Source organism: Oncorhynchus mykiss, chromosome 26 (genome assembly GCF_013265735.2).
Source record: "Oncorhynchus mykiss isolate Arlee chromosome 26, USDA_OmykA_1.1, whole genome shotgun sequence".
Lineage (NCBI taxonomy): Eukaryota > Metazoa > Chordata > Actinopteri > Salmoniformes > Salmonidae > Oncorhynchus > Oncorhynchus mykiss.
The window spans coordinates 23,434,819-23,449,378 of NC_048590.1; the positions used below are offsets into that span (position 1 = coordinate 23,434,819).

The following is a 14,560-nucleotide window of genomic DNA, read 5'->3' on the forward strand; positions in this document are numbered from 1 at the left end:
ATTCCACATGGGTCTATAGATAAAGCACTGCCTGGTATTTTTAGAACAAGCCTAGAGAGAGCGAGAGAGAGAGAGAACAACAGAGAAGTGTCACCTGTGGTATTTGTGTAAGGTCAAACAGATTGACATCTGCCAGGCAGCGCTATAGACATGAGTGTTGTTGGACTCATGACAGCTCATACATACAACAGTGGTAATATAATGCTTACACACCGCAACAACCTGTGCTTACACACCGCAACAACCGGTGTTTACACACCGCAACAACCTGTGCTTACACACCGCAACAACCGGTGTTTACACACCGCAACAACCTGTGCTTACACACCGCAACAACCGGTGTTTACACACCGCAACAACCGGTGTTTACACACCGCAACAACCGGTGCTTACACACCGCAACAACCGGTGCTTACACACCGCAACAACCGGTCCTTACACACCGCAACAACCGGTGCTTACGCACCGCAACAACCGGTGTTTACACACCGCAACAACCGGTGTTTACACACCGCAACAACCGGTGCTTACACACCGCAACAACCGGTGTTTACACTCCGCAACAACCTGTGCTTACACACCGCAACAACCGGTGCTTACACACCGCAACAACCAGTGTTTACACACCGCAACAACCGGTGTTTTATACACCGCAACAACCGGTGCTTACACACCGCAACAACCGGTGCTTACACACCGCAACAACCTGTGCTTACACACCGCAACAACCGGTGCTTACACACCGCAACAACCGGTGCTTACACACCGCAACAACCTGTGCTTACACACCGCAACAACCGGTGTTTACACACCGCAACAACCGGTGCTTACACACCGCAACAACCGGTGCTTACACTCCGCAACAACCTGTGCTTACACACCGCAACAACCGGTGCTTACACACCGCAACAACCGGTGCTTACACACCGCAACAACCGGTGCTTACACACCGCAACAACCTGTGCTTACACACCGCAACAACCGGTGCTTACACACCGCAACAACCGGTGCTTACACACCGCAACAACCGGTGCTTACACACCGCAACAACCGGTGCTTACACACCGCAACAACCGGTGCTTACACACCGCAACAACCTGTGCTTACACACCGCAACAACCGGTGCTTACACACCGCAACAACCGGTGCTTACACACCGCAACAACCGGTGCTTACACACCGCAACAACCTGTGCTTACACACCGCAACAACCGGTGCTTACACACCGCAACAACCGGTGCTTACACACCGCAACAACCGGTGCTTACACACTGCAAGAAATCTGGGGTGATACTAGAAATAAGCTTTTCCCCTCATGTAGAACAATAATGAATCATCAATATCTGAATCAATGATAGTTAGACATATCAATTACTTACTAGTTCAGGGCCCGGTCTCCCAAAAGCATCTTAAGGTTAAGTTCATCGTTAGAACCTTCGTAGGAGCATCGTTAAATCTCCGAGCTGTTTTCCCCCAAACCATCGTTAACGTTGCACTTGAAAACACTCGTAATCTAACGCCTTCCACAGACCACTCGTTAAACAGCTTTTTGCCCCCCCCCGCATCACTTTATACACAGAAGATCTTCAATGAACATAGAATCACATGGTTTATCCGTCTCTCTGTGACCACCGAGAACTTCAGAACAAAGTTGACTACAAATACAAAAGTTGCCCATGTCTTTGCAATTGATACAAACAAGTGACATATAAAAAGGTGGTTGAAATGAAAATCAAGATGACTGCATTAAAAGATAAACAATAGGCTATAGGCCTATTTCAGTCATATTGAAATCCATTTCATGTTCAATCAATTGAGTTCTGATTTGCTACTTGTAGGGTATTGTCTGTAATTTGTCTCAATATTCACCGAGTATACCAAACAAATATACCGAAAAAATATCTCTCTAGTCTAGGAGCTAATCCGTCGTCAGTATTGTGACATAATTAGAATGTTACGGTAAGATTTTAATGGAGAAAGCTGATCCTAGATCAGCACTTCCTTTCTTTTGATCCTATCAGTATCGACACATGCTCCAACGGCACGATAAGTGACCATTCTCTCTGTGTGGTGTTGTCAACGTTCCATTGCTATCGGGAAACCGGACTCTGATGTGTTAATCGTAATGGTTTTTCATGAGGTTGTGAGAACAGATTTTCACAGTGATTATGAGAATTGTGTTATCGGCTGACTGTGTTCATTTGAGTGGTGCTTTGTCTCTGCTCCTTCTCTTCTTTCTATCCTTCCCAAGCCACCATTAACATGAATAATATGAATGACGGGTGGTACGGTGCCCTGAAGGAGACCATTCAACAGCAGCAGAACCAGCTGGTGTGGGTTTCAGAGGGAAAGGTAGGACACTCAGCGCCGAGACTAACCACATCAAACACTTACCAATACATTTCATTTTAATAAAAATGTTGTATTCAAAATTTGTCAGACAATTTTAATATACAATGTATTTTGTTTTTCTTTGCCATTAATTTGTCTCTCTCCTCACTGTAATGTTTCTGCTTCTGCTCTTTCTTTATCTCCCTTCCCCCTCTCTCTCTTGTCCCTCTCCCTCCCTCTCTCCCCTGCTGTCCTCCTGTCGTGTGTCCCCAGGCGGACGGTGCTCCAGATGATGACCTGGATCTGCATGATGACCGTCTGTCGTACCTGTCGGCTCCGGGCAGTGAGTACTCCATGTACAGCACGGACAGCCGCCACACCTCCGACTACGAGGACACGGACACAGAGGGCGGGGCCTACACCGACCAGGAACTAGACGAGACGCTGAACGACGAGGTGGGCCTGCCCACTGAGCCCGCCATCACTCGCTCCTCGGAGCCCGTCCGAGAGGACCCGCCAGTCATCCAGGAGCCCCTGAGGTACGGCGGGTACCAGCACACAGTGCAGCCCGACCCCCTGAACCGGATCGACCCAGCCGGGTTCAAGGCACCAGTGGCCCAGCAGGTACCGTTTATGAGAGCCGTTCATCTGCCCTGTTGTCTCGAATCCGTGGTGTGCGTGAGGAGGGTGTTCTGGCGCCGCTATTGAAGCAGTGTTTTAAAACAGTATTATCTACTAACACAAAACAAAGAAAAACAAAAAAGATGGAAAGAAAATTTGTATCCACTTAAGTATTTATTCACTATCATTGTTTGTGTTTTTTTTATTTTTGAAGAAAAAAAGAGAAAAAAGCAAGAATAAGCTTGACTGTTATAATCAGTGTTCACGACCTGTGTTAGTGTGACTGTTATAATCAGTATTCACGACCTGTGTTAGTGTGACTGTTAAAATCAGTGTTCACTACCTGTGTTAGTGTGACTGTTATAATCAGTGTTCACGACCTGTGTTAGTGTGACTGTTATAATCAGTGTTCACGACCTGTGTTAGTGTGACTGTTATAATCAGTATTCACGACCTGTGTTAGTGTGACTGTTAAAATCAGTGTTCACGACCTGTGTTAGTGTGACTGTTATAATCAGTATTCACGACCTGTGTTAGTGTGATTGTTAAAATCAGTGTTCACGACCTGTGTTAGTGTGACTGTTATAATCAGTATTCACGACCTGCGTTAGTGTGACTGTTATAATCAGTATTCACGACCTGTGTTAGTGTGACTGTTATAATCAGTGTTCACGACCTGTGTTAGTGTGACTGTTATAAACAGTATTCACGACCTGTGTTAGTGTGACTGTTATAATCAGTGTTCACGACCTGCGTCAGTGTGACTGTTATAATCAGTGTTCACTACCTGTGTTAGTGTGACTGTTATAATCAGTATTCACGACCTGTGTTAGTGTGACTGTTATAATCAGTATTCACGACCTGTGTTAGTGTGACTGTTATAAACAGTATTCACGACCTGTGTTAGTGTGACTGTTATAATCAGTGTTCACGACCTGTGTTAGTGTGACTGTTATAATCAGTGTTCACGACCTGTGTTAGTGTGACTGTTATAATCAGTATTCACGACCTGTGTTAGTGTGACTGTTATAATCAGTGTTCATGACCTGTGTTAGTGTGACTGTTATAATCAGTATTCACGACCTGTGTTAGTGTGACTGTTATAATCAGTATTCACGACCTGTGTTAGTGTGATTGTTAAAATCAGTGTTCACGACCTGTGTTAGTGTGACTGTTATAATCAGTATTCACGACCTGCGTTAGTGTGACTGTTATAATCAGTATTCACGACCTGTGTTAGTGTGACTGTTATAATCAGTGTTCACGACCTGTGTTAGTGTGACTGTTATAAACAGTATTCACGACCTGTGTTAGTGTGACTGTTATAATCAGTGTTCACGACCTGCGTCAGTGTGACTGTTATAATCAGTGTTCACTACCTGTGTTAGTGTGACTGTTATAATCAGTATTCACGACCTGTGTTAGTGTGACTGTTATAATCAGTATTCACGACCTGTGTTAGTGTGACTGTTATAAACAGTATTCACGACCTGTGTTAGTGTGACTGTTATAATCAGTGTTCACGACCTGTGTTAGTGTGACTGTTATAATCAGTGTTCACGACCTGTGTTAGTGTGACTGTTATAATCAGTATTCACGACCTGTGTTAGTGTGACTGTTATAATCAGTGTTCATGACCTGTGTTAGTGTGACTGTTATAATCAGTATTCACGACCTGTGTTAGTGTGACTGTTATAATCAGTATTCACGACCTGTGTTAGTGTGACTGTTATAATCAGTGTTCACGACCTGTGTTAGTGTGACTGTTATAATCAGTATTCACGACCTGTGTTAGTGTGACTGTTATAAACAGTATTCACGACCTGTGTTAGTGTGACTGTTATAATCAGTGTTCACGACCTGTGTTAGTGTGACTGTTATAATCAGTGTTCACGACCTGCGTTAGTGTGACTGTTATAATCAGTGTTCACGACCTGTGTTAGTGTGACTGTTATAATCAGTGTTCACGACCTGCGTTAGTGTGACTGTTATAATCAGTGTTCACGACCTGTGTTAGTGTGACTGTTATAATCAGTATTCACGACCTGTGTTAGTGTGACTGTTATAATCAGTATTCACGACCTGCGTTAGTGTGACTGTTATAATCAGTGTTCACGACCTGTGTTAGTGTGACTGTTATAATCAGTATTCACGACCTGTGTTAGTGTGACTGTTATAATCAGTATTCACGACCTGTGTTAGTGTGACTGTTATAATCAGTGTTCACGACCTGTGTTAGTGTGACTGTTATAATCAGTATTCACGACCTGTGTTGTTAGTGTGACTGTTATAAACAGTATTCACGACCTGTGTTAGTGTGACTGTTATAATCAGTGTTCACGACCTGTGTTAGTGTGACTGTTATAATCAGTGTTCACGACCTGCGTTAGTGTGACTGTTATAATCAGTATTCACGACCTGTGTTAGTGTGACTGTTATAATCAGTGTTCACGACCTGCGTTAGTGTGACTGTTATAATCAGTGTTCACGACCTGTGTTAGTGTGACTGTTATAATCAGTATTCACGACCTGTGTTAGTGTGACTGTTATAATCAGTATTCACGACCTGTGTTAGTGTGACTGTTATAAACAGTATTCACGACCTGTGTTAGTGTGACTGTTATAATCAGTGTTCACGACCTGCGTTAGTGTGCCTGTTTTTGTTAATGTCGATGTTCTCACTGAGGAGACAAAGTTTTGTGTCTGTCAAGTGTCTGTATCGGTACCCACCTATGTGCTCTTCCTAGTTGTTTCACTTGTGATACCGTGACACAAGAAAGTATTATGTGCATGTTGGAAATGTCAGTGTTAACCACGTATTGCTGTAAATGTATTTATCTGGGTCAATTCGGCCGTTATGATATACACGAAAAGTTTGTCTTCTGGTGTGTAAAAGAGAAAAAAAGAAAAAGAAAAACATTGTACTGTAATCTAGAATTAAAGTCCAATCAGACTACATTAACAACATAAACTTTGTCCTGTTACGAATTTTTACGTGGCAGATTGATCATCTAAAGCCATCAGTTGAATTTGGTCCGAGGATGGTGAGTTACTGAGTCGGTCGGTGGAGGAGGTACAGAGCAGGCTGTGTTACGCTGTAACGTTAACATTAGTGAGGGTGTATCTCCCTCGTGCAATAGCACCGTGTATTAAACGTTTCTGAACCACTTCACAGAATGAGAAAGCAGAGGCTGTTCCGGCCACCATGCCTATCCTCCCCCAGCAGCCTGAGCAGCCTGTGTTACTGGCTGAGACAGAGGCAGCGCCCCCTGCTGTCAACAAAACTGTAAATGGTGTAGCGGGTTTGAGCCATGGTTTAAGCCTTGGCCCTATCGCTGCTCCCCAGAGCAAACCCAACCCAGGCCCCGGCCCCGAGGCTGAAAGGCTTAGGATGCCCACCCCTGATCTAGCTCAGCCCCTGGCCCCGGCCCCAACGCTCGAACCCGAACCCCTACAATCCGGACCGCCCAGTTCAGAACCACAGGTACCCATCGTCTGGACATGGCCTGGCCGACCCCGCTGTCGGTCTGCTGTGGCCTGTCGCTGCCTGCCTGTGTACCGCCCGCCACGCTTTCCTTTCACTCTTGCATGCTTGCCCGCTGTCGAGAGAGAGAGAGAGAGAGAGAGAGAGAGAGAGAGAGAGAGAGAGAGAGAGAGAGAGACTGTGTGTGTCTGAGCACTCATAAACAACAGTGGGCTTCTTGGAGGAGAACTTAGACTGACTGCTGCATTGGTGTGGTACCTATATAGAGAAGAGCAGCGAAGGACCTGAGGCTCTCACTGTTGCTTTCCCTCTTTGCATGGCTACAACATGTTTCAGTTGGTTTCTCTTCTGTTTAAACGTAGCAGTAGAACTGATGATAGTGGTGTACTGGTTGATGCAGACTGAATGGGCCATTTTAATTATATAGAATAAATAAATATCAATTAATATATTATTTGGCGACATTCTCTTCAAGTCATCAATCAGTATTTTGGATATTTTATTGGGCATTTTATTCCCTGAATTTGAAATGTAGCCATTCCGCCCCAACTGTGGAGTATACATTTTATGGCTTTTAAACATCCCATGAAGTTCAAGTAAATTATGACTTTTTTGTTCAATGGCTACTTTTCAAATGCCATGGTTTTTAGGTGGCTTTACGTTGTGCAGTATTTTCATTTGGCTTGTAATGTTGTCAAGATGTAGTTTTTATTTTGTTTTGTATCTACTTTGTTTGTTTTGTTTTTCGGTTGCTGTTTAAACAAAAGTGGTATGTTGTGTATATATTGAGAGCTCCTGTGTGCATTGGCTGCTCTGATCTGACATTCAGACCTGCATTCTGTTTGACCTGACCTTTAACCCCTACCTCTGAGTGTCTCTATTTCAGGTCTCCCTGCTTCCTCTCTGCTTCCTCCTTCAGCCATTATTAATCTTCTGTTTTAATATTCTACGTTGCCTTCTGTCACTTGATTCTTATATTTATAAGCACATTTATTTATTGGATGTGTGCTACTGGTTGCTCTTGTCCCATTACTCACCATATGTTTCTTCCATTGTTTATTTCCTCAGATGTACAAGAAGGATCCCTACCTGGAGGAGCCAGTCAGAGTGAACCAAGGTGGTGTAAAGCCATCTCCGGCGATGGGGCCGCCCATGACCTACGAGTCCCAGCCTCCGTACCAGGACCAACACCCGTACAGAGATTACGATCACCCACCCAACCGCTACGACGGGGGTGGCTACTTGGAACCAAAGTATCGTAACTTCGACTCTCAACTGCACCACGAGAAAAACGTGCCTCACTACGATGACCAGTGGCCTCCATACAACCAGCAGACCTCTGGCCCACCACCCCACCAGCAGCAGCACCCCCCTGGGCCTGGCTACGACCCCCGGCTGTCCTATGAAGACGGACCCGAGCGAGACAGCCCCCCTCAGCCGCGCTATGATGAGAACCCGCTGGGCTACAACGGACGACCTCGCTACGGCAAGCCAGCAGGACCAGGACCCATCCGCTACGATGAGCCTCCTCCATCCGTCCCAGGGGGCTATGCTCCCCTACGTTACGACCAGGAGCCTCACCCGTATCCCCCTGCAACACGCTCTCCAGAGCCCCCGAAACAATACTACCAGGGGGAGCCTGCCCAGCGGCCAGGACCTGGTCCTGCCTACAACCAGGCAACACCACAGCACCGAGGCTACAAGCCCCCACCCCAGCAGTATGAACCCATCATGAACTTTGACGTCCCAGTGCCCGCACCCAAACCACAACCAGAGGCTCTCCGTCCCTCACCTGGGGACACGGTGATCACTACAGCCCCCAATCCCCTTCCCCCTCCCCCCAGAGTGGAGCTGGAGGACGACCCGGCCATAAGGGCCCAGTCGGTGCTGTCCAGGGTCAAGATGTTTGAGAACAAGCGCTCTGTGTCTGTGGACCGAGCCAAGGAGGCAGGAGACACCGTCGGGCCCAGGGTAAGCATCTGGAAAACACCTCACTCTTGTGCACATATGTAATGCTCTACTGCCTGAGCTCCTGTTCCTCTTATAGAATATTAGCTCAAAAGTATTGTGGAGCTCCTGCACCTAAATGCAAACAGTACCGGCACATAAAATGAGTACCAGAACCTATTTCAGTCCAAGTTAAGCACTGGTAATGCTCACAGGGTTACCTGACCCTGACCTCTTCTAATTCTATTTGATTGGTCCATGTGATGTCCGTAAAGGTTTACTTTTCCAGGAATTGTATTTGCATTTCTATCTTGCTCCCACAGTCAGCAGATCTGCCCACCAAACCAGGCGCGTGCATTCCTAAAGCCAACTCGCTCAGCAATCTGGACCAGGAGAAGTCGTTCAGGTAATGAGTCATAATGGAGTACAGCCCTGAGCCCCCCCCCCCCCCCCCCCTCCCACCACACAAACATACTACATCACACCACAGAACAGATGCTGCTTTATCTCTGAGGGCCAGATATGTCTGTTAGGTGATCCACTCTGTAGTGGATAATAGGGCTTAGAAAGGTAAATGACTTTTGAAGATATATGACAGTGTACTACTGTATTGTATGGCTGCCGTCTTGTGTGCTCTGACCCAACTTAGCCATTATTTTGATGTTTATCTACTTTTTTGGCACTAAATCTATCCGCTATCATTACATATGATCAACAAATACTTTTGAACATCAGACCGGCTCTTTCTTAACTCAATTCTGGGTTCAACTACGAGTTTGACTCATCTGCCCTGGGCACTTTGTGTACCTCAAACCAAATCTTTGGGCTACCCAAGAGGAAACGCCGGCGAAAAGGAGAGTGAGGAGAGTGGCCGTCCTGGCGAGTCGAAGGAAAACCAGCCACCAGTTCCTTTCATTCTATTGGCCACTTGATAATAAGATGGATGACCTCTAGCGGGACTCTCGTAACTGCAATATCCTCTGTTTTTCTGAAACATGGCTTTCAGACAAAATACTTGATGGATTCTCCATTCACCGAGCGGACAGGATATCGGATTCAGGGAAATCTAGAGTGGGAGAGGTAAGTCTCTTCATCAGCAGCAAATGTTGTGCAAAATCTAGCGCAGTAGAAGGGAGTTTTGTCCTATTGTTCACGTCTTGAAATACCTGATGGTCAAATGCTGACCTTTTAACCTCCTGAGAGACTTCATCTGTTATTGTGACTGCTGTATATATTCCACATCAGGACAACAACAACAAGCTGGCACTTGATGAACTGTACGAGGCTATAAACAAGCAGGAAACCATGCACCCGGATGCTGCTTTTCTTGTTCCCGGTGATTTTAATTCCGCGCCACTCCTGCTTCCTGTTTGCAAACAAAAAGCTCAAACAGGAAGACCCATGATGTGCTCCATAGAAAATGGTCTACCGGAGCAGAAGCTATTCTACAGGACTGCTTTGCTAGCGCTGACTGGAATTTGTTAATCAGGAAATGCATCGCTGACATCGTCCCCACAGTTAAGGTTTGCTGCTTCCCCAAACTAAAGCCCTGAATTAACACAGAGGTGCGTGCTAAGCTAAAGGACAGAGCTACTGCTCATTGGGCTATAGCAGCGAACCGTGAGGCTATGGCCGAGGACACGAATGCGTACAAGAAGTCCCGCTACGACCTCTGCAGAGCTATCGAACAGGCAAAGTTGGAATCCTATTATACCGGCTCTGAGTCATGTGGCAGGGGCTACAGTAAATTATGGACTACAAAGGAAGCCCTAGCCATGATCTGCCTAATGAAGTCTCTCTACCAGACAATCTCAATGCCTTTTATCAATGCTTCGACAAAAACAACACAGAGCCCAGCATGAGGGCCCCCGCTGAGCATGAGGACTGGGTGATCTCTCTCTGAGGCTGACATGAGTAAGGTTTTTAAGTGTGTCAACACGCGTAAGGCCGCAGGTGTCTTCAGAGACATTTTCTCTCCTTTCTCTCCCGCTCTCTCCTTGTCCCAGTCTGTAATCCTCACGTTTCAAGCTGACTACCATCATTCCTGTTCATCAAAACTCTAAGGTATCCTGCCACGTTAACTACCGTCCTGTAGCACTCACATCTGTAATAATTAAGTGCTTTGAAAGGTTGGTCATTGCACACCTGAACTCCATCATCCCAGATAGCCTGGACCCACTCCAATTTGCATACCACCCTAACAGATCCATAGATGACGCAATATCAATTGCACACCACTCTGCCCTCTCCCACCATAGTGCCCTCTAAGTTTGTTACCAAGCTCGGGACCCTGGGATGGAACACCTTCCTCTGTAACTGGATCCTGGTCTTCCTGATGGTCGACCCCAGGTGGTAAGAGTAGGCAACAACACCTCCGCCACGCTGACCCTACAACAATGGGGCCCCCCACGGGTGTGTGGTTAGCCCCCTCCTGTACTCCTAGTTCACCCACGACTGCGGCCACGCAGGACTCCGACTCCATCAAGTTTTCTGATGACACGTGATGGTAGGCCTGATCACAAATGGCGATGAGACAGGGAGGACGTCAGAGACCTGGCAGTGTGGTGCCAGGACAACAACCTCTTCCTCAACGTCAGCAAGACCAACAAGCTGATCTTGGACTTCAGGAAACAGAGGAGGGTGCACACCCTCATCCACATCGACGGGGCCGCAGTGGAGGGTCATGAACTTCAAGTTCTTCTGTGTCCACATCACTGAGGACTTAACATGGTACTCTCACACCAGCACAATTGTGAAGAAGGCACGGCAGTGCCTCTTATCCCTCAGGAGACTGAAACGATTTGGCATGGCCCCTCAGATCCTTAGGAATTTTTACAGCTGCACCATCAAGAGCATTCTGACTGGTTGTATCACCGTCTGGTATGGCAACTGCACCACCCTCGACCCGAAAGCCCTACATAGGGAGGTGCGGACGGCCCAGCGCATCACTGGGGGTGAGCTCCCAGCCATTCAGGACGTACATTCCGGGGTGTGTCTGAGAACTGTTTTCCATACTCCCGTCCGGCAGGTGGTACAGTTGCATCAAGGGTCAGACCAACATAATCCTAAACCATGGGTCCTCAAAGGTTTTGGGGCCGGGTACCCCGTTTGTCATAGCAAATTCATCAGGAACCCCCTCATAATCAGAACACAACTTGAGTTAAATTAAAATAGCATACAGTGGGGCAAACAAGTATTTAGTCAGCCACCAGTTGTGCAGGTTCTCCCACTTAAAAAGATGAGAGAGGCCTGTAATTTTCATCATAGGTACACTTCAACTATGACAGACAAAATGAGGGAAAAAATCCAGAAAATCACATTGTAGGATTATTTATTAATTTATTTGAAAATTATGGTGGAAAATAAGTATTTGGTCAATAACAAAAGTTTATCTCAATACTTTGTTATATACCCTTTGTTGGCAATTACAGAGGTCAAACGTTTTCTGTAAGTGTTCACAAGGTTTTCACACACTGTTGCTGGTATTTTGGCCCATTCCTCCATGCAGATCTCCTCTAGAGCAGTGATGTTTTGGGGTTGTTGCTGTGCAACACGGACTTTCAACTCCCTCCAAAGATTTTATATGGGGTTGAGATCTGGAGACTGGCTAGGCCACTCCAGGACCTTGAAATGCTTCTTACGAAGCCACTCCTTCGTTGCCCGGGCGGTGTGTTTGGGATCATTGTCATGCCGAAAGACCCAGCCACGTTTCATCTTCAATGCCCTTGCTGATGGAAGGAGGTTTTCACTCAAAATTTCACGATACATGGCCCCATTCATTCTTTCCTTTACACGGATCAGTCGTCCTGGTCCCTTTGCAGAAAAACAGCCCCAAAGCATGATGTTTCCACCCCCATGCTTCACAGTAGGTATGGTGTTCTTTGGACGCAACTCAGCATTCTTTGTCCTCCAAACACGACGAGTTGAGTTTTTACCAAAAATGTTATATTTTGGTTTCATCTGACCATGTGACATTCTCCCAATCTTCTTCTGGATCATCCAAATGCTCTCTAGCAAACTTCAGACGGGCCTGGACATGTAGTGGCTTAAGCAGGGGGACACGTCTGGCACTGCAGGATTTGAGTCCCTGGCGGCGTAGTGTGTTACTGATGGTAGGCTTTGTTACTTTGGTCCCAGCTCTCTGCAGGTCATTCACTAGGTCCCCCCGTGTGGTTCTGGGATTTTTGCTCACCGTTCTTGTGATCATTTTGACCCCACGGGGTGAGATCTTGCGTAGAGCCCCAGATCGAGGGAGATTATCAGTGGTCTTGTATGTCTTCCATTTCCTAATAATTGCTCCCACAGTTGATTTCTTCAAACCAAGCTGCTTACCTATTGCAGATTCAGTATTCCCAGCCTGGTGCAGGTCTATTTTGTTTCTGGTGTCCTTTGACAGCTCTTTTGTCTTGGCCATAGTGGAGTTTGGAGGTGGTGAGGTAGGTAGGTAGGTAGGTAGGTAGGTAGGTAGGTAGGTAGGTAGGTAGGTAGGTAGGTAGGTAGGTGAGTGAGGTAGGTAGGTAGGTTAGGTAGGTGAGTGAGGTAGGTAGGTAGGTAGGTAGGTGAGAGATGTAGGTAGGTAGGTGAGTGAGGTAGGTAGGTAAGTGAGGTAGGTAGGTTAAATAGGTAGGTAGGTAGGTAGGTAGGTAGGTGAGTGAGGTAGGTAGGTAGGTAGGTAGGTAAGTGAGGTAGGTAGGTAGGTGAGTGAGTGAGTGAGGTAGGTAGGTAGGTAGGTAAGTGAGGTAGGTAGGTTGGTTAAATAGGTATGTAGGCCGGTAGGTAGGTAGGTAGGTGGGTGGGTGGGTGTGTACGTAGGCAGGTAGGTAGGTGAGTGAGTGAGGTAGGTAGGTAAGTGAGGTAGGTAGGTGAGTGAGTGAGGTAGGTAGGTAGGTAGGTAAGTGAGGTAGGTAGGTTAAATAGGTATGTAGGTAGGTGAGTTGGGTGGGTGGGTGGGTAGGTAGGTGGGTGAGTGAGGCAGGTAGGTAGGTAGGTAGGTAGCTGGGTGGGTGGGTGGGTGGGTAGGTAGGTAGGTAGGTAGGTAAGTGAGGTAGGTAGGTTGGTTAAATAGGTATGTAGGTAGGTAGGTAGGTAGGTGAGTTAGGTAGGTAGGTGGGGTGGGTAGGTAGGTGAGTGAGTGAGGTAGGTAGGTAGGTAAGTGAGGTAGGTAGGTGAGTGAGTGAGGTAGGTAGGTAGGTAGGTAGGTGAGTTAGGTAGGTAGGTGGGTGGGTGGGTGGGTGGGTGGGTAGGTAGGTAGGTGGGTGAGTGAGGCAGGTAGGTAGGTAGGTAGGTAAGTGAGGTAGGTAGGTAAGTGAGGTAGGTAGGTAGGTGAGTGAGGTAGGTGGGTGGGTAGGTAGGTAGGTGAGTGAAGTAGGTAGGTAAGTGAGGTAGGTAGGTAGGTGAGTGAGGTAGGTAGGTGAGTGAGTGATGTAGGTTGGTAGGTAGGTAGGTGAGTGAAGTAGGTAGGTAAGTGAGGTAGGTAGGTAGGTGAGTGAGGTAGGTAGGTGAGTGAGTGAGGTAGGTAGGTGAGTGAGTGATGTAGGTAGGTGAGTGAGGTAGGTAAGTGAGGTAGGTAGGGTGGGTGGGTGGGTGGGTGGGTGGGTGAGTGAGTGAGTGAGTGAGTGAGTGAGTGAGTGAGTGAGTGAGTGAGTGAGTGAGTGAGTGAGTGAGTGAGTGAGTGAGTGAGTGAGTGAGTGAGTGAGTGAGTGAGGGAGGGAGGGAGGGAGGGAGGGAGGGAGGGAGGGAGGGAGGGAGGTAGGTGGGTGGGTGGGTGGGTAGGTAGGTAGGTAGGTAGGTAGGTAGGTAGGTAGGTAGGTGATTGAGGTAGGTAGGTTGGTTAAATAGGTAGGTAGGTAGGTAGGTGAGTGAGGTAGGTAGGTGAGTTAGGTAGGTAGGTGGGTGTGTAGGTAGGTGAGTGAGTGAGGTAGGTAGGTAGGTAGGTGAGTGAGTGAGTGAGGTAGGTAGGTAGGTAGGTAAGTGAGATAGGTAGGTAGGTAGGTAGGTTAAATAGGTATGTAGGTAGGTGAGTGAGGTGGGTGGGTAGGTAGGTAGGTAGGTAGGTAGGTGGGTGGGTGGGTGGGTGGGTGGGTAGGTAGGTGGGTTAGTGAGGCAGGTAGGTAGGTAAGTGAGGTAGGTAGGTAAGTGAGGTAGGTAGGTAGGTGAGTGAGGTAGGTAGGTAAGGTG

General features: G+C 47.1%; 1 protein-coding gene across 12 annotated transcripts in view; it reads left to right on the forward strand.

The window, feature by feature from the left end:
* Positions 1–14,560, forward strand: part of LOC110506437 (tight junction protein ZO-1) — a 153,132-nt gene that overhangs the window by 114,738 nt on the left and 23,834 nt on the right. For 11 of the 12 annotated variants that reach the window (XM_036963727.1, XM_036963732.1, XM_036963733.1 and 8 more), the window contains 5 exons: positions 2,252–2,352; positions 2,605–2,955; positions 6,128–6,436; positions 7,505–8,407; positions 8,707–8,789. In XM_036963727.1, the coding sequence (XP_036819622.1) occupies positions 2,252–2,352; positions 2,605–2,955; positions 6,128–6,436; positions 7,505–8,407; positions 8,707–8,789 (1,747 nt within the window). The remainder of the gene's footprint in view (positions 1–2,251; positions 2,353–2,604; positions 2,956–6,127; positions 6,437–7,504; positions 8,408–8,706; positions 8,790–14,560) is intronic. The other variant, XM_036963734.1, reaches the window with a different exon arrangement.